Here is a 20,248-nt window from a genome sequence, read left to right on the forward strand (position 1 = left end):
GAGCCACCTAATGAGAATATAAGCAGACACAGAAGAACACACAAGAGAGCAGACAACGGCGGGGGGTGGGGGTGAGGGTTGAAATAAATAAAAATCTTTTAAAAATAAATAAATATATAATAGGATGGTATATAGGAACCCTGTATTTTATGCATGATTTTTCTGTAAACCCACAACTTATCTAGTAAAAAAAAAAAACCTTTACAACGATATTGTTCCAAAATCTTGTAATTAAATAAAGAACTCATACGAATCAATAAGAAAAATACAAATGCCATAGGGAAAAAAACCCATAGCTGATACACAGACAAATTACAGAGAAAAACAAAGATAAACACAAATGGCCAATAAACAAGTTTAAAAACGACCAAAACCAGAAATATCCATTAATAGGAGAATAGTTAAATTAATGACAGTACATCCACAGTACAAAATGCCTTGAAGCCATGGTAAGGAATGAGGTGGACTTTTATTAAGACCAAAAAGCAAAAACAATATGGACATCATCCCATCTGTAAGAATACGACATACATGTGTATGTATGAAATGTATAGGGAAAAGTCTGAAAGAACACACACCACACTAGTTTGTCTTTAAGGAGGGCATGGGGATTGGTCAGGGTAGGCAGTACAGGCTATTTGAAGCGGGAATTTTACTTTTCACTTCTCATGCTTTTCTAATGTTGGAAAATTTTTACTGTGAGCATACATTCACATATTGTACAATTCTGAAAACTACTTTAAGAAACAACAGAAAACATGTGGAAACATATGGAAGTCACATAGCAAAATGCGTGGTACGTAGTGTTAGTAGTACCCAGAACCAAACAGAAAAGAGCTGAGATTCAGAAACAGATCTGATTGACTCCCGTGTCACCTAGAAGTTTATTTTGGATTATCTGTGGCTCTACAGAAAGTCTCCACCACACTTTGATTCCTCTAGTTTTCTTGGACCATTTGCTCATTGTAATTTAACTTTAAAACAAAATATATTAAATTATTGTACCCTGAGCTCTATCATTAGGAGAGTTTCTTCAGGCACAAGTGGATTCCATTCTTGGATTTGAGGACCATCTGCGGCGATAAGATGGGAGGTCTGGTGGGGTCTGGAGTTACCCTGAAGCGGAGCAGAATCAAAGCTACAGCCACTTTTAATGCAATCATGGCAAACTGCTGACCAATGCAGTTCCTGCAAACACCAAGGGAAAGGAAAAGAAAGGATACTCAAAGAAATGGTGTTTCTTCTCATTCTTTATATGCATTCACTTTTGACGCTCTAGATTCTGGAACAATAACTGATGTACATGGTAAAGCAACATTTTTACAATAAATGCCATAAAACCTTTTGGACATTGAACTGACATCATTCCCTGCAAGAATGTGAGTTAGGAGTATCCAACGTTATGCCACGTGGCAGCTGGAGGTACTCATGGAATTGTTTCTCCTGTATTGGAGATGGATTGCATTGAGTCTATGAACAACAGCTTGTATTGGGAGATGGCTCTCTAAGGCATGGCTTTCTAGGATGTGACAGAGAATGGCATTGCTTTTGTAAAACTAACTGGCCCTCTTAGGGACTCACATAGGCATCAAGATCTATCTCTTGGCCAGGTGATAAGATGGAATTCCATATCAGAAGTTACAGAGTTTAGGGGCTGAGGGAATGAGCTGTTCCCAAGTAAACAGTTCTTATATTTTCGACAACTCCATATTGTCCTCACCTTGGTCCAGCCGAGAATGGTAAGAAGGCATGGGAGTGTCTCTGATCAGAATTTTCCTCAGAAAACCTGAAGGGGTCAAAGACCTGAAAAGAGAGGGCAATACCCACCACCATCCCACAAATACCATTAAAACATTTCTTAAGATATTATTCTGCATTGCTCAATGAGAATGTAATGGGAGTTGCACATGTAATTTAAATTTTGTTCTGGTAGCTACATTTAAAAAAGGAAAAAGAAACAGTTGAAATTAATTTTAATAATATAATGTATCTAACCCAATATATCCAAATTATTATCATTCCAACATGCAATCGTATAAATAATTATTCATGACATAGTTTACATTCTTCTTTTTTCATTCTATGTCTTCAAACTCCAGTGTGTATTTTACACTTACAGCATATCTCAATTCCAGCTAGCCACTTTAAAAATGCTCCATAGTCACACGTGTCTAATGACTATAATGTTGGACAGAGCTCTAGACCTGCAGATCTTGTCTGGCTCTCCTAATTAATGAGGTGAACTACACAGACTAAGTAAGGAGAAAGCAGAAATAGTGTAGCCAGAGGTATTACTTTCATGTCTTTGGTAAGAGAGCACCCATTTAGAAGACAAACCAATATGACTGTGATCCATCATCACTGAGACATGCTGCACAGGCTCCCATTACGTAGGACAGATCTTAAACCCTAGCATCTTATGTGAAAAACCATGTGGAACATACTGGGAGGGTTTAGTGTCAGGAACATTGAATGAAAAAACTCAGGTATGCTGCACAGCTTCTTTTTGCCTCTTGAGATCCTCTGTCCTCCCTTTTCTACCCTGCTTCTGTCCCAGGAAGCTAACCCATATTGTTTCACGTTGGGTTTAGCCAGTAAAAGACATTGGCAGGAGATCCGGAGTGTGGGAGGAGAAAGAGTTTGGAAATTTATCCCCCAGGCTCCTTCCTACCAGGCCACCTCAGGTCGGCTGCATGTTCTATCAAAGGCCATAGCTCATATCTGATGGGCTTCTCCTTGCAGCAATCTCTCTCCAGGTTCTGTAATCCTTCCTCCCATGTCCCATGAGGTCTAGAAGTGGGATACACTGCTTGCTCCATTTTGTTTTCCCTAAATTATGCCCATACCTTTGTAAATAGTTCCTTTATTAAAGTGTCCACAAATTGGCCAAACCGAGTTTGTCATCTCTTTCCTGGCAGATCCTGACTGATACGTCCAACTTCAGTTGCCCGAATTACTATATCAATAGTCTATACTCTCGCAGATATTCCAGGCAGGTACCTGGTAGAGTAAGGTAAGTGACTAACTGAAGTTTATAGTGTGGCAATTTAGAGAGGATAGTGTGTCATGCCAATCTGTTCATTCATTCAAAGCAAAGATAAAGCAGGAATAGGGGAAGACACTTTCCTTTAGGGGAAAAGTTTTACATTTTTAGTTTTTAGGTTTACTTTTCTGTGCTTTGTGTCATTGCTTTAACTATACAGCCAGTTGCATGCTTAGCTAACAGACAGGGACTTGCACAGCATTAGTCATACCTTTGGGTTTTCCCAGGTGGCAGGGTTGTGGTGAAGACCCCAAATACTGAGAACCACAGTCATTCCTGAGAAAGGAGGGAAATAAAAGAGATTGCAGAAGAAAAAGCGAGCCATGGGCTAACGTAAAATCACCCTTCAGCAAAACTTTTCTTCTTGAAGGGAAAGAGATTTCTGAGCGGCAGCTGATGCTAGCAGTGAAGAACACGTTGGGCAGATGAGGCCTGGGCTGGTGCCTTGTTTTCAAAGCAATGATTCATTTAATTCATGACTTATTTTAAGGAGCTACTGATATCATGTCAAAGTGATAATCTACGGTTATGCTTTCTGCTACCTCTGGAAATAAATATCTGTGAATGGATATAAAGCAGCCACTGGAAACAGCTTGGGTACATAAGAACAGAAATGTAATTATTAATATAGCACACAGATGGAGTCACAGATTTCTCTTGGTTCTGGTCATATATGGAAGGTGGGGTATTTTGGCAAATATCCATGTGGTTTGGGGTATAAAAATTAATAGACAAAGGAGAATTTGAGGATTATTTGGTTACCAGAAATAATTCTGATAAATTAATTAAGAATTGGTCAAAAAAGTCACAGTAACTTGCTACAAGCAATCCCAGCATAGGATTTACAAGAAATTAAAGGGCCTCTCACATGGTCTCTCTGCCTCCCACATACCCCGCCCAGAAACCTGTGGTGTTCTGTGAGGAGAACTCCAGTCAGTCTTCTGTGTGAGTTCTAATTCTGTTCATGTAAGTCAACCTCATCTGCACACTGACGCTTCCCCAGCGGGTTGTTAGCTACATCAAAAGTGTTTGAAAGTACTTTGCAAACTGTAAAACTGTGTATCTGATATGATCGTGTTCCAAGAAAAAGAGGTGAGATAATGTATGTATCCGCATAAAACTATTCAGTGCTGCACACATATAAGGGTGATAGCATAATGATGATGACCCCAAAGGCCCCCCTTGGTCTTCTAATAAAGATAATGGTGCTCATTTCCTGTGAATTCTCATCTGGGTCTCAAATTCAGCCAACCAGAGATGATCCCACAATAGAAAAAACGCTGGCCTGGGATTCTGCAGCCAAGGGTTCCAGGCCCAGCTTTGTGGCACCTGGCTATGTCCTTACGGAAAACCCACATCTGAGCAAGTCACTCACCCACTGAGCTCTTCATGGGTGCCCAGCTGTAGCCACATGTCCTCAGCATTACCATTTGACTTCTCCAAGAGCTAAGAGACCTGGGAATCTTTGTCACTGTGGCCCCTGAGATCCCACAGTCCCTAGGAATGGTTGAGGAAAAGAATGCAAAGACCTGCAGGCAAGGAGCGTCCGTCCGGGAAGGTAATGGGCTTGCTGAGTTCTCTGGAAATGGATGGGACTGGAGGGATCATTCGGAGTGCCTCCTTGATGCACATCGTGATGTACCTCATCTCATCCAGGTGGTCCCTGCGAGGACAAGGAAAGGGAACTCAGACTCCACATCAAGTTTGTAAATATTGATTTTTAAATTTGATGTTTGTTCCTGGTAAATATTACCCTCCAGTGAAAGCTATTTTGCTAATTGGTTTATGTAATGGAATGTTAGGTGAGGCTCTTTTTGGCTTAGGATCTGTTGAGGTGCCAGATGCAGAGGAACCAAATAGGTGCCAAATGGCCTTATTGTACAGGGAGATGCCAACCTACAAGCAGAGGGCTTGCAAGGGTGATTTCTGAAAACTAGTTTTTCAATCCTTAGCTCATCATATACATCAAGAATGTTTAAGGACTTGCTAAGGATTGAGAATAGGGAAAAATTCCTTTAAAAGAATTGTAGGAATGCTGGAGTTCCTTGGAGGATGGAGATGGGTGCTCCCCCATCTTAAACAAAGTAACAGGGCTTCAAGAGGATCACTCAGATGACCTGACATGTTCCCTGGAATTCAGGGCACTCAAGGACCAATATGAGAGACCGTGGCCTAGAACAGAGAGGGAGGCAGGATGATGCTGCAGAAAGCAGCCTCCCCCTAAGGGCAAAGCAAGAATGTGCACGTTTGTCCTTTGGGCCAGTGAACTGCCAAGAGGAAGCACTCCAGAGCCAGAATGAAAAGGACTGTGCCCAAGGGGACTAAGTGGAGGAACAAAGGTGTTAAGGAAGGGGAGTCAAAAGTGGACAGCCAAGGAAGCAAAACCCTTGTCCCAGAAATCACCACTGGAAATTTCCAGCAAGGGAATCTCCAATAAAACGACAGAAGCCTCCCTTGCAAGAAAAGGTAATCATTAAATATCCACCAGGCCAGGATAGCAAGATCACAGTAGTACAAGCCCCTATCTCCTTAATCTCCTCTATCTCCTGAACTATTGCTAGAAGAGTCAGAAAGAGTAGCAACTGTGTAGGGGAGAGCTGGTCAGTAAGAAGAAGCCAAACACAACCTCCTCACCCACTGTTGGCTTCCAAATCCAAAGAAGTATCCAGCAGGGGTAGAAGGAGAAACTCTAAGTGGGTAAGAATTTGAAGTTTTTATTATTCCACTAGATCAGACAATTTAATTTCTGAAATGAGAATATTCTTGTGATTTAAATGGATGGGAATTCTATGAGACCCACTCGAAATTTCATCCCAGAGATGAAAAGAACTTGTTCCACAGAGCAAATTTGAAATGTCAGTAGGAGAAAAAAGTTGCTTTTTATTTACATAGCTAGTCAGATCAGTTCAATAGAATGACTATATATTTAGTCTTCCTAGTTGCTTTATTGTATTTCTATTTGCTTTTCTGGTTATTTCTTTGGAATAAGGATTTGGCCTTTTGATAATATGAATTTTTATTTTTGAACTGTTTTCTCCTCAAGCCCAGAAAAAAAGAGTAACTTTGCTCAGCCTGGCATTAATTTTTTGTCTATCTCAATCCTGGTGCAAAAAGAAGAAAGGAATTCCAAACCAATGCAGAAATGGACTGAAAAGGAACCAAATGGAAGAGGTGAATAACTTTCCATCTTTCCCAGAAATTGCTCTTTGCAGTGTAGTTTTATTGTCTGTTAAGGAGAATTATAAATTCTCAGAATACCATGTACAAATTCCTTTAAATGTAACTATAAGGCCATATTATAAAGTAAAAAAAAATTCTCTATAATATAATTGCCATTTCTCTTATTAAAATAAATGAGAGTTAACAGATCCTCTGGATTTTGTCTTTCTCACCTGGCACAATTTTCTTTATCATTTTTGTATTTACGGCAAACAGGAATGGAAAGTTCAACACTGAATTGTATAGAGATCCCTAATCAAGGTTAAAATATCTAATTAATGTTGGGAGGTGGTATACAGTGTTTCCAAATTCTATGAATGAATAAAAAATTATTACTTAGCACTGCATTTTGTGCTATGTAGATTAACTCTTTAATTTATGGTAGGAGATGACTATTATTTCCTTATTAAAAAGTGAGACTTCTATACCTTTATAATTCAAAATTGGCATATGAAGGGAAGTGGGTGTAGCTCAGTGGCTGAGCTCCTGCTTCACATATACAAGGTGCCGAGTTTAACCCCTAGTACCACCTTTAAAAATTTGCAAATGAAATAAGGTGTTTTTTCCTAGTCATGGGTCTGGGTTCCCTAAGCATTTTTTAAAAATTAATTAATTTCTCTCCCCTCACACACCCCTGTTGTCTGTTCTTTGTGTCCATTTCTGTGTGTTCTTTTGTGTCCACTTGCATTCTTATGAGCGGGACAGGGAATGTGTGTCTCTCTTTTTGTTGCATCATCTTGCTGCGTCAGCTCTCTATGTATGTGGCGCCATTCCTAGGCAGGCTGCACTTTTTTTGTGGGGGCAGCTCTCCTTGCAGGGTGTGTTCCTTGCGTGTGGGGCTCCCCTACAAGGGGGGCACTCCTGCATGGCACGACACTCCTTGCACGCATCAGCACGCGCATGGGCCAGCTCACCACATGGGTCAGGAAGCCCTGAGTTTGAACTCTGGATCTCCTCATAGTAACCGGATGCTCTATCAGTTGAGCCAAATCCGCTACCCCCTAAGCATTTCTATCTTTCTACCCCTTTGACCAGCAAGGCAATGATATATAAAATATCCAGCTAGAGTGAGGTGTGTAATTTATATCAGGCACATGTTTTTCTTTGCAAACAGCACTTGTGAGAGGCAAACCATAAACTAGGCTTCATTAGCAGCAAGTTATGCTCAAAGTCTAGCAAAATGGAGTTGAAGTTTCCACCTGGCTAACTCCTACTCTTTGTATAAGTGGTAGTTTAAGTTCAGATCCTCCAAGGAGTCTCCCCCAATGCCAGGTTAGGTGCTGTCTTGTATATGTCTGTGGTAGCGAGTATGACCCTAATGTCTTTTTAAAATTTTTTAAAATTTTCATTTATTTTATTTTATTTTATTTTGTTTCTCTCCCTCCGCCCCCCCCCCATTGTCTGCTCTTTGTGTCCATTCGCTGTGTGTTCTTCTGTGACCACTTCTATACTTATCAGCGGCACCGGGAATCTGTGCCTTTTTGTTGTGTCATCTTGCTGTGTCAGCTCTCCGTTTGTGAGGCGCCATTCTTGGGCAGGCTGCACTTTTTCCGCGCAGGGCAGCTCTCCTTACGGGGCGCACTCCTTGCTCGTGGGGCTCCCCTACGTGGGGGACTCCCCTGCATGGCATGGCACTCCTTGTGCGCATCAGCACTGCGCATGGGCCAGCTCCACACGGGTCAAGGAGGCCTGGGGTTTGAACCGCGGACCTCCCATGCGGTAGGCAAATGCCCTATCTATTGGGTCAAGTCCGCTTCCCGACCCTAATGTCTTTACTATGTTATACTGCAATTATCTCTGTGTGGGTTTATCTCCCATACTAGACTGTGAGTTCATTGACCCACACCAAAGCACATTCATTTTTTAGTATCTCAAGATTTCAGACATCCTCAGTAACATATTTGCTAAACTGAGCTATAGTGTGTATTGTTTAGTACTACTTCCAAAGTTCAAAACCAATTCTGAGAAATGAAATTGAAGACAAAGGATAGGATTAAGAGTCCACAATGAGACTTAAATGATACAGCTGCTCATTTAGGTCTTTCAGAAACAGAGACTCACTTGAGCCATACCATTCAAGCTCTAAATACAACCTTAGGGATCAGGCTCCTATTTCCAATGCACCAGGGTCTGGATGAAAGAAAGAAATGGAATATTTCATACACCACTGATTAGAAAAACAATGAAGAGTGGGTGTAGCTCAGTAGTTGAGCACCTGCTTTGCATGTACAAGCTCCTGTGTTCAATCCCCAGTACCTCCTAAAAAAACAAACAATGAAATACATCAGTTATACATAGATGAACTTATTTAGCAAAAGACAGAGGGATATTCTGAGCCCTCTTGAAAAAGATCAGAATAGTAGCTTGCCTCTTCTGCTTCCACACACATATATCTTAAGGCACAATGCTCACCAAGATACCAGGGGAGAGAATAAAGCAAAATCCCAAGAGAACTATGAGGAAATGTTTAGGGATGCAGATCTTACCAGGTGAGTGAAGATCCGTTCCCCAGGATGCCTCTGATTTCCTCCCGGCATCTCTGCTGATGCTCAGGGTTCAGAGCCAGGCAGTAGAGAAGCCAGGAGATGCCCCCTGCTGTGGTTTCATGCCCAGCCAACATGAACATGTTTATCTCAGCCCATAGGTCAGTATCTGAGAAGCTGTCTCCATTTTCAGCCTTAAAAGTACAGTAGAGATATTCTTAAGCAATGTCAGTTTATACATGCCTGGAACTCCAATCAAAATAATGGTTTTAGGGGAAAATTAGAGTTTCAAATAAGAGCTTCAACTTTAATTCAGTTCAACAAATACATTGTATGAACCACAACTGTGGCCAGGTTGTAAAGGAAACAAAGGTTAGATAAGAAAAGCAAGACTTGCAAAGAGTTCCCCTTCAGCCTCCCAAATTTATTCAGATTTTCCAGTGCCTCCTCACCATCATTTGACCACTTTTTTCTATGACCCATTTTCCTATGTTTCCCTGAGCTAATGTGTATCTTTTATAATCCCCAAATCTTGTCAAACCAGAAAAAAATATTTAGTCTCATCTGGCTCCCTCTAGTGCCAGAATTGCAGGATTCTCTTACTCTCAAACCACATGGAGTGAACCCATCAATCCAAAATACTGTTAAATTTAGTCAGCCAATTTTGTTTGTGTCTCCTCACCCCATAACCACTTATCCACTCACTATATATATCTAGCTATTTGAATAGGCTCAGAAATTTGGAAGATTTACCTGGGCAGAAAGGAAAATATCCAGAAAATCCTGATACTTCCTCTTATGAGTGTTATCCTGCTTCCTTTCATCCTTGAGGGATTTCTTTCTGTCATGGATTATCTTTTCTAGAGTAGAGTAATAGTTCCCCATTACCAAAATGACAGCAAAGTCAATCAAAGCCAAAATTACAGAGCAATCCAGAGCCCATGAATAGCTCCAAATCGGAAGATATGCAAAGTAGACCAAAAACAGTCTATATTGCCAAGGAAGCAATATGATAAGCTTATTTCAAATTTAGATGCAAGTGACCTATCATTTTTTTCTTCCTCAGTCTAAATATTACATTTTCATAGAAAAATTATCAAATGAAAAGGGGGGAGATATATGTATAATTGAAAGGCCTAAGGGAAAAAATAAAACAAATATGGAACAGAACTACTACTTAAAACCTTAATCTAAAACTTCTTTAAAAATAAAAGAAAAATATTAAAAAACCTTAATACTATGGAAATAAGAGAAAAACTTAAATCTACATATTGAAAGTGTATCTCTCATAGCTGAAAAATTAAAACAGAATGATCAACTCTAATATATATTCTCGTAAAACTATTAGACATTAAAGACAGAAAAAGGCATCACCAGAGACTCCAGGCAAAAAGGTAAAATGGCTTGCAAGGGTAATAAAATTAAGCTAACATCAGAATTGTCAGGAACAATAAAGAAATCAAGGCAATAGTAGAGTATTTTCAAGAAATTCAAGAAAAGAAAGTGTGAGATAAGTATTTTAATGCAGTCAAATTGTCCTTCAAGTATCAAGATTATATAAAAGCAGTTTTAAACATGGAAGAATTCAGGAAATATTTTGCTAATGAGCCCTTCCTGAGGAATCTATTGAGGATGAACTTCATCCAACCAAGAAGAACCTGGAAGAACTTCACTAAAAGAAGTAGGTTTTTAACCTATTTTATTCTGGATCTAAGACTAAAACAAGGATAGGGACCATGGTGGAAAAATAATAAACATTAAAAGTGAACATAATGCAACTAAAAATGGAAGAAGAAAGAGAGAAAGAGAAAAGCTGAATAAGATCATTGATAGTTTTATAGGTATTAAAGAGAAATCAAAGGACACACCATTGAAAACTGACATACTGTATAATATATGTTAAATAAGGAAAAGGGGGATTAGAGTTCTATAAAAATACTAAATACTATAGTAGCCACAGAACAAAAATTTTAATCTTCTTAAATATAAAAAGTTGCATTTAGAAAGAGCAATGAAGACATACTACATAGAAAATAAACAGTTATTTTAACATAATTCAGTAAATATAATATGAAAGCATTGAGAACAAGCATATTAGTCATTTTAATAAATGTGAATGGGAATGACTTGCCTTTTAAAATAAAAAGATTTTCAAACTACCTTATAATCCAAAATGTAACTATATACTGCATATAGGAGGCATACATCAAACAAAGTAATTCAAAATGGCTAAAAATAAAAGGGATGAGGAAAGATATACCAGAAAGAGAAATGATAAGAAAGCAGGGGTTGCAATCCTGTTATCAGTAAAAGTAGAATTAAATAAAAATTTAAAAAGCATTAAAAGAGGCAAACAAGGTAACTTTTTAATGCTTAAAGCCACAATATCATAAAATATAATAGTTATGAATATATACGTACCAAATAACATAGCAGTATCCATTTAAAACAGGCACTAAGGAGATGCAATGAAAAATAGGCAGACTCACACTAACAATAGGAATATTTAACATACCACAGTCAGTACATACCACACTCAGTACAATGCAAGTTAAGTGGACAAAAAATAAGGATATAAAATATCTAAGCAAAATAACAAATTATAGCATGGCGGGGGTGGGGAGAGGGAGGAGGATCAAGAGCCATACTTGATAACAGAGAATATATCTTTTACTTAAGAACACATGGGGGAAGCGGATTTGGCTCACCTGCTAGAGCATCCGCCTACCACATGGGAGGTCCAAGGTTCAAACCCTGGGCCTCCTGACCCATGTAGAGCTGGTCCATGCACAGTGCTGATGTGCTCAGGAGTGCCGTGCCACGCAGAAGTGTCCCCCATGTAGGGGAGCTCCATGCACAAGGAGTGCGCCCTGTAAGGAGAGCTGCCCTGCCTGAAAAAAGTGCAGCCTGCCCAGGAGTGGTGCTATACACATGGAGAGCTGATGCAGCAAGATGACGCAACAAAAAAGAGATGCAGTTTCCTGGTGCCACTAACAAGAATACAAGCAGATGCAGAACAATACACAGTGATGGACACAGAGAGCACAGACAACTGGGGGGAAGGGGAGAGAAATAAAATAAATCTTTAAAAAAAAACCACATGGAACAATTACGAAAACTTATATATGAAATGAAAGAAAACACTAGTAAGTTCTATAAAGTAGAAATATTATAAACAACACTCTCTAATCATAATGCAATAAAAATAGAAATTTAAAAATCAAGAAACAAAAAAAGCCCTTCCACCTAAAAATGTATATAAGCCTTTCTTTAAACAACTGTTGGGTGAAAAGGAAAATATAAACAGAAATTAAAGAACATGTGAAAAAATAATGATAATGAAAAGACTACTTGTTAAAATATATAGGATATATTTAACCACTGATCAAAGGAAAATTCATAGCCTTAAACACTTATAGTGATAAAAAATGAAAGAATGAATGTACATTAACTAACTAAAAATTAGAAAAATAACAACAAATAAACTAAATCCTCCCATTTGCCCTAATGAGCCACACAAATATTAACAGTTTCTGCATAGGCCATGGTGCAAAAAAGGTTGAGAACTACTGCTATATGTAACACCTATTTGTGTCTTAAATAATTTCTAACCTGCTTATCTGAATGCCTTTCTTATAATATCTGTGTGCTTTTGTGTATATACATATGTATGAGGATATTGCAAATTTCCTGGTGACAGAGCTCTTTATATGTAGATGTACTTTATATCTAACATTTGTCCAGTGTTAGGCTTTTTTTAAGTGCTTTACATATATTAACTTGTTTAATCAGCACCACAAACCTGTAAAATAGGTTCTTTTTTTGCCCATTTTACAGATGAGGACTCTGAGCTAAAATGGTAAATAACTTGCCTGAGGTCACACTGCTAGGAAGTGGTGGAGTAAATTTCCCTCTTCCTCCCAGGCTGGTCCTTGGTTCCTTCTGCCCAAGTTTCTTTTGAATGCATATTTGTATCTACTCTGCCTTGCTATTCATTCCTATGATGTCATTATTACTGCAATCACTGTGTAAAAAGCCATATGCCATGTGTGGTTTGAAATCTTAACTGCTCACCTGTTATATTTGTACCACTAATAATTGTATATACTAAAAATTGTATGTATATAGAAAAGTTCTGATAAAATTAACTACTATTATGGATCTAGCAACCCTTTCCAAAGGACTTAAGGTATCTTTCATTTGAGCAGGATCCATATAAAAGTTCAATATGCACCCAAAATATATGAAGAAAATATTGATGGATTTGAAGGGAGAAATAGATGGTTCTACATTAATAGTAGGAGATGTCAATAAACCAATTTCAAGAATGGATAGAACATCTAGACAGAATATCAATAAGGAAATAGAAGACTTGAATGATACTATAACCCAACGACACCTAACAGACATATGTAAAACACTTCACCCCAAAGCAGTAGAATACACATTCTTCTCTACTGCATATGGATCATTCCTCAGGATAGAATATAAGTTAGATCACAAAACAAGTCTCAATAAATTAAAAAATATTGAAATCATACAATGTATTATCTCTGACCACAATAGAATGAAGGTAGAAAAAAATAACAAAGGGAAAAATGGAAAATTCACAAATGTGGGGAAATTTAACAATGTGCTCAAACAATCTATGGGTCAAAGAAGAAATCACAAGGGAAATTAAGAAGTACCTTGAGGTAAATGAAATTAAAACACAACATACCCAAAACTTATGGGATGCAGCAAAGGCAGTACTGAGAGGCAAATTTATACTGGTAAATGTTTACAGTAAAAAAGAGGAACGATCTCAGATCAGAGACCTAATCTCATAACTGGAGGATTTAGAACAAACTAAACCCAAAGTGAGCAGAAAGAAGGAAATAAAAAATATTAGAGCAGAGATAAAGAAATGAGAGAAAAAAATATAGAGAGGGAATTGGATATGGCTCAAGTGGTTGGGTTTCTGTCTACCATATGTATGGGAGGACCTGGGTTCAATCCCCAGGACCTCCTGGTAAAGGCGTGCCAGGCCTGTGCGGTGAGTCAGGCCCATGTGGTGAGCCAGGATCATGCAATGAGTGATGCAGCAAGATGATGATGCAACAAAAAGAAAGATGCAGAGGAGAATCAGGGCATGATGTGACAGAAACCAGGAACTGAGGCAGTGCAAGCAACAGGGAACCTCTCTCCCACTTTGGAGGTCCCCAGGATTGAATCCTGGTGAAGCCTAAAGGAGAAAATGAGAAAACAAAAAGGAACAGAAACAGAAGATCACACAGTGAATGAACACAGACAGCAAAACAGCAGCATGGGGGTGGGGGGGAAGGGGGAGGGAAATAGAGAGAATCAATAAAAAAAAAGTTAGCCCTTTGAACAGATCAATAAAACTGACAAACCTTTGGCTACACCGACAAAAAAAGAGAAAGGACACAACCAAATCAGAAATGAAAAAGGGGACATTACTACTGACCCCACAAAAATAAAAAGGATTATAAGAGGATACTATGAACAGCTGTATGCCAATAAATTAGATAATCTAGATGAAATGGACAAATTCTTAAAAACACACAAACTACCTACACCATTCAAAAAGAAATAGAAGATTTCAACAGAACAAGAACAATTAAAGAGATTGAATCCATAATAAAAAATCTCCAAACAAAGAAAAGCCCAGGATCAGATGGCTTTGCTGGTGAGTTTTACCAAACATTCCAAGATGAATTAACACCAACCCTTCTCAAATTCTTCCAAAAATTGAAGAGGAAAGAAGACTACATAACGCATTTATGAGGTCAACATCACTCGAAGACCAAAGCCAGATAAACATAACACAAGAAAAGGAAAAAACAGACCAGTATCCCTTATGAATAAAGATGCAAAAATCCTCATCTAGCAAACAAATCCAACAGCACATTAAAAGAATTATACACCATGATAAAATGGGATAAACAAGAAATACAGTGGTGGTTCATTATAAAAACATCAATTACTGCAATACACCACATCGACAAAATGAAGGTAAAAAACCACATAATCATCTCAATTGATGCAGAAAAGGCAAAGGCATTTAACAAAATCCAACAACCCTTCTTGATAAAAACATTTAGAAAACAAGGACTAGAAGGAAACTTCCACAACATGATAAAGGGCATATATGAATAACCCACCGCAAAAATCACAAACAATGCCGAAAAGCTGAAAGCTTTCCTCCTAAGACCGGGAGCAAGACAAGGATGTCCACAGTCACTGCTATTATTTAACATTCTACTGGAAGTTCTAGCCCAAGTAATTAAAAAAGCAAGAAAAAGAAATGAAAGTCTTCCAAATTGGGAATGAAGAAATAAAATTTTCCCTATTGAGAGGCCTTTACAGAGCCTGGCCCACTGCCCCTGATCATTGCCCTCCCCAGGGTTCTGCTCACTTCCTACAGGAGCCCCTGCCCGGGGCAGAGAGAACTATTGGAGTTGGCCTGAGGGGGTACTGCCTTAACTTTCTTTCCACATTGTATGGTTGCACTTTTTCATCATGCCCAGAGGAAATCTGAAGATATCCATGGAATGTGGCAGAAGAACAACATTCTTAGGACAGATAGCCACTGAGTTTACTCAGGTAAACACAGGTCTAACTTACAGTAGAAACTGTAAGGTTACATGTCAATTAGCCCATGCAGTTAATACACTATGCTTTTTTTTGGTAATCTTGTTTAGAAACATTAAAAAAATAGTCTACTGATCAATAAACTTCCGAAAAAAAAACCAAAAACCTTTCCCTATTTGCAGATGATATGACCCTACATATAGAAAATTCTGAAAAATCCACAACAAAGTTACTAGAGCTAATAAATTCAACAATGTGGCCGGGTACAAGATCAACATTCAAAAGTCATCACTGTTTCTATATACCAGTAAGTAATGAATAATCTAAAGAGAAAATCAAGAAAACAATTCTCTTTACGATAACAATGAAAAGAATCAAAATCTAGGAATAAATTTATCACACAGAAAATTACAAAACATTGATAAAAGAAATCAAAGACCTAAATATATGAAAGGACATTTTGTGTCCATGGATTGGAAGACTAACTATTTTAAGATGTCAATTCTATCCAAAGCAATTTATAGACTCAATGCAATCCCAATCAAAATTCCAACAGCTTTCTTTGCAGAAATGGAAAAGCAAATAATCAAATTTATACAGAAGTGTTGGGTCCCTAATTAGCCTAAGCTATTTTGAAAAAGAAGAATGAAGTTGGAGAACTCACAATTAAAATGTGGAATATACATACACAATGGAATATCAATCAGCTATAAAAAGAAATGACATTCTGATACATGCAACAACATGAATGTACCTTGAAGACAACATGTGGAGTGAAATAAGACGGACACAAAAGGATAAATATTATATGAACTCACTGATATGAAATAATCAGAGTAAGCAAATTTATAGAGTAAAAAACTGGAATGCAGGTTGCCAGGGGACATGATGGGGGTAGGGAATGGGGGGTTAATTGGTATGGAATTTCTTTTCGAGGGACATGATGGGGTGAGGAATGGGGAGTTAATGCTTAATTGGTGTGGAATTTCTTTTTTGTGGTGTTGGAAAAGTTTTAGTGATGGATGGTGATGGTGGCACAGCATTGTGAATATAATAAAACCATTGAATTGTACGTTTGAATCTGGTTAAAAGGGGAAATTTTAGGTTGTGCATATGTTACTAGCATAAAAAAAACAAAAAAACTAAAACACAAAGCCATAGGACTATCAAGACAAACAGTGAATCCTGCTGTAAACTACGAACAATTATATGTTATATATGTTAATAATACAATTATAATAATATTCTTTCATAAATTATAACAAAGTTACCACACTAATGCAAAGTATTAGTAATAGGAAGGAGGATGATGGGAACTCTATATTTTGTGCATGATTTTTCTGTAAACCTATGAGCTTTTCTAATAAGAAATTATATATAAAAAAAGAAAGGGGAAATAAGGACAATGCAAGATTCAAGGGTAAGAGGGGAACAAGGAAATTGGAAAGGAAATAGAAATAAGAAAACAGTAGATTATTCTGAGAAAAATCTCACTTGAATGTTTATAGCAGAGGAAGTGAGGCACTTGTCATTTGTTACCAGTCTTTAAAAAAAGAGAGCTCCATTAAGAACAACAATAATTCCTTCTCTCTTCACAATGAAGCTACTCCTCTAGATAGACACAATACCATTATGACAGGGTACAGACTTGAGAAACAAACCCAGGAAATACCTATATACTGATGTAGCACTTGACTTAGCTCCTGGGATCGATGGCCTTCAGGGCTAAAATTGAAAATCAGATCATAGTGATACCAGAAACTGTATAAGCGGTAAAAGGTGATTTTTCCGAGTTCGAATGTTGCTTTTACGTAAGGGTCATTCATGCTAGAAGAGAAAGTTGGAACACTATGTTAATAAATGACTTAGATAATGGTGAACATAAATCTTTTGTGCCCTCCTGTCACTCACCTGTTTATCTGACAGTCAGTCTCCTTGCTGAAAGCACATTTCATGAGTATGTCCAGGGCCATCAAGTTGATATGTTCAAAGACATCCACAGTTGTGTCCTGAGTGATGCACAGCTTCTCCCACTTATCCTGGAATTGGAGGTCAAGATCAGCATCATCACTCTCATCAAACTGCCTTTATTTCGAAGCTCTTCCCTGCCGCCTGGTCTTTCAAGTTAAGGAAGACAACCTGACCCAGCAGGAACCAATGGTCTTATAAATAAATAAGCCAAGTGCTTACTTTGGGCAAGAAGGAGAAAATGTATCCAGTTGAATGGGAAAGCACATGAAGAAAGTGTATATCTGGCAAATGGATGAGTTATTATCATAACTCTGCTTTCAAACATACCAATTATTATCATAACTCTGCTTTCAAACATACCAGTGTTCCATTAAAACAAACAATCTCTGATTCAAGACACATAATTATAAGGAGTTTCCCCAGGCTTCCTCCATCTTTAACCCCCAAATTGCTAGAAACCCTGTTACTAATTCAGAAGTGGGGAGCAGAGAGCTGATGGGAATAGCAGCAGCGTAGGGCAGCTGACTCCCGGTCAACTTTCTGCCTGTGTTCATTTTTTCTACCCACAAAAAAAGACCATGCTGCCTGAAATAGTTTGCCAAACATTGTTAAATTGCCACATAGTCCCCGGCTGAAAAGTATTTTTTGTATAAAAATAACAAATTTAAATGTTTAAGTTCAGTTCAACCTATAGTTGCTGGGCACATAAGAACTATGCTAGGTGCTAAGGATGTGGAGACCAAAAATGAAAGGCAAAGGGACTTTTAAAAACTTTCACCTAAGTGCCAATCGATTAGCCAGATTTCATTCTTCCCGAATTACATAGTCTGACTGAGTGAAAATGGGGAGTTTAGAGGAAATGAGGGCAAGGGCAAGGCTTCAAAGCTTGAGGCACTTCGGAACAATTCATCACTGAGAGGAAGCTCAGGGAATGTGGCACTGAGAAATGAGAAAGGCAGAAAAGGGATATAGAAATGGAGATCAAACTGAGATAGAATCACCGGTTGTTTTGAAATTGTGCTCACAGCTGTACAGCCCCAGAATCAGAAGAGGATCTTCTCTCTCCCTAGCCTGTACCTCCTGGCCGCTAGCTCTCTGCATGGAGAACTCCTAGGAGGATCACCACGATCCCAGCAGACTTCAGGTTCAATTTGCTTCTGTGAGCTTGGCTGGTAAGAGTGGGTCCCTCTGGCAAAGGGGATGAGTTTGCAGATAAGGGAGGAGGGAAGCTTTGGCTCTGATTATTATGTTTGAAGTAGTTATGATGAACATGTATTAATGGATCATTTGTCTGATTTTTAAATAAATGCACTTTAAAAATTAAAACCAATGTACAAGAGAAGTTTTGGAATAGAATTCATTCCTAAAATGACTGCCCATAGGGATGTTCCTCCACCTACAGGAGGAAACTTGCATCTGTGATTTTAATTCATACTGGTGTCTTTTGTTACGTTCTTTATGGCCATTGGGCAAGTCCATTCCAACCTCCAAACCCTTGTTCATGCTAACTCTCTCTGCCTAGAATTCCCTCTTCCTCATTATCCACAGTTTCAAGCCCAGCTCATATTTCATGATAAATCTGATCTCCTCACATACCCAAAGCTGCCATGGCTGCTCCTGGCTTCCTTACCTGCCATCTACAGGACTTTCTGTCCGAATCTCACCACTTGCACTTGGTTTACTATTTTAGGATCTCAAAATATATCTAAGATAGAAGAACTTCTAAAAGAAATTTTGTTAATTTTGCTTATGGGAAAAAAGGAACCCCAAAAGCAAAAGAAAATGATCTTCATCATTTTTATCTCCCCAAGAACATAGCAAAGGCTTGCATAGACAGACACCTGCTACACAAAGGGTACTTGTACATTCATTAATTTCTAGAAGTCATTGCCTTTTGATTTTCACTACCCACTAAACATAATCCTACAACATTCCCTGTTGGAAACTTTTGGCAATGCAACCTCACCCCTCCACTTACCAGCATCGTGTTGGCAGACTGGGCCATCACCTCTGAATATGGCTTCAAGATGTTAAAGTGGAATCCAGAGGTTAGTAGGCAGCGGTGCTGGAACCACTTTGGTCCATCTAGATTGAACAGTCCTTTGCCTTGAGGAATAAAAGGCATAAAACCTCAAGCTATTTTATTCAATGAGATAAAGGAAAGGAAAGGTGAAAAACAGACAGCATGGAAGGACCATGATGCATAGGGAACCATGAAATAGTGGAATATCAAAGCAGTGCTGACACAGGTTTGAGGTGGGCTTTGATTCTTATGTCTGTGCATGGATGTATTTACCAGTGCAAGAAAGAATCAACAGTTTGAAGCCTGGTAAGATGTGAGAGCTAATTCTGAAATCACCAATTATTACCTATGTAGCAATTGAGTAAGTTACTTAAGCTCCCAAGGTTTGGCTTTCTGAACTATAAAATGTGAGAGTAAATACCTCACTGTATTGCTGGGCAAAATGATGAGGGCACACACATCACACAAGGCACCCAGTCTAGTTGTTAGCTCACAGTAGAAACACAACAAATATTCATTTCTGCTCTGCCCTAAAGTGAGCTACAAACTATTCTGTATATATAAAATTCACAAGGTACTAACAAGAGTGTCTACACTGTCCCCAGATACCCCCTCTCTGAGTCCTGGCAGTGCTTTCTGTCTGTGAATGTTACAAAGAAAAGATACTTTTAAGGCTAATAATTCTCCACAACATTTTGCCAGAGAGTTCATTAAGGATTTGGCTTTAAAAGGACTTTTAAAGCTTATTAATATATAATTGCCACCATTCATTGAATGCCTGCTACAAGCCAGGCTGGCAATGCATTGTCTGGTGCTGACACAATGCCAGCCATTACACGAAGAGCTGAGAATATGTTTCTCATTTAATCTTTGCAACAGCTCAGAGATGTGACTCTTATTCTCATTTTCAAAGAT

General features: G+C 38.4%; 1 protein-coding gene across 5 annotated transcripts in view; it reads right to left on the bottom strand.

Moving 5' to 3' along the window:
- Positions 1 to 212: 212 nt before the first annotated feature.
- The window catches only part of CYP4X1 (cytochrome P450 family 4 subfamily X member 1), a 43,349-nt gene continuing 23,313 nt past the window's right edge, over positions 213 to 20,248 (bottom strand). For all 5 annotated transcript variants that reach the window (XM_071217466.1, XM_012530797.3, XM_058303628.2 and 2 more), the window contains 9 exons: positions 19,289 to 19,416; positions 17,251 to 17,378; positions 17,012 to 17,166; positions 9,499 to 9,605; positions 8,749 to 8,939; positions 4,573 to 4,706; positions 3,255 to 3,319; positions 1,721 to 1,803; positions 213 to 1,188 (listed from right to left, as the gene is read on the bottom strand). In XM_071217466.1, the coding sequence (XP_071073567.1) occupies positions 1,020 to 1,188; positions 1,721 to 1,803; positions 3,255 to 3,319; positions 4,573 to 4,706; positions 8,749 to 8,939; positions 9,499 to 9,605; positions 17,012 to 17,166; positions 17,251 to 17,378; positions 19,289 to 19,416 (1,160 nt within the window). In that variant the 3' untranslated portion in view covers positions 213 to 1,019. The remainder of the gene's footprint in view (positions 1,189 to 1,720; positions 1,804 to 3,254; positions 3,320 to 4,572; positions 4,707 to 8,748; positions 8,940 to 9,498; positions 9,606 to 17,011; positions 17,167 to 17,250; positions 17,379 to 19,288; positions 19,417 to 20,248) is intronic.

Source organism: Dasypus novemcinctus, chromosome 9, assembly GCF_030445035.2.
Source record: "Dasypus novemcinctus isolate mDasNov1 chromosome 9, mDasNov1.1.hap2, whole genome shotgun sequence".
NCBI classification, from domain to species: Eukaryota; Metazoa; Chordata; class Mammalia; order Cingulata; family Dasypodidae; genus Dasypus; species Dasypus novemcinctus.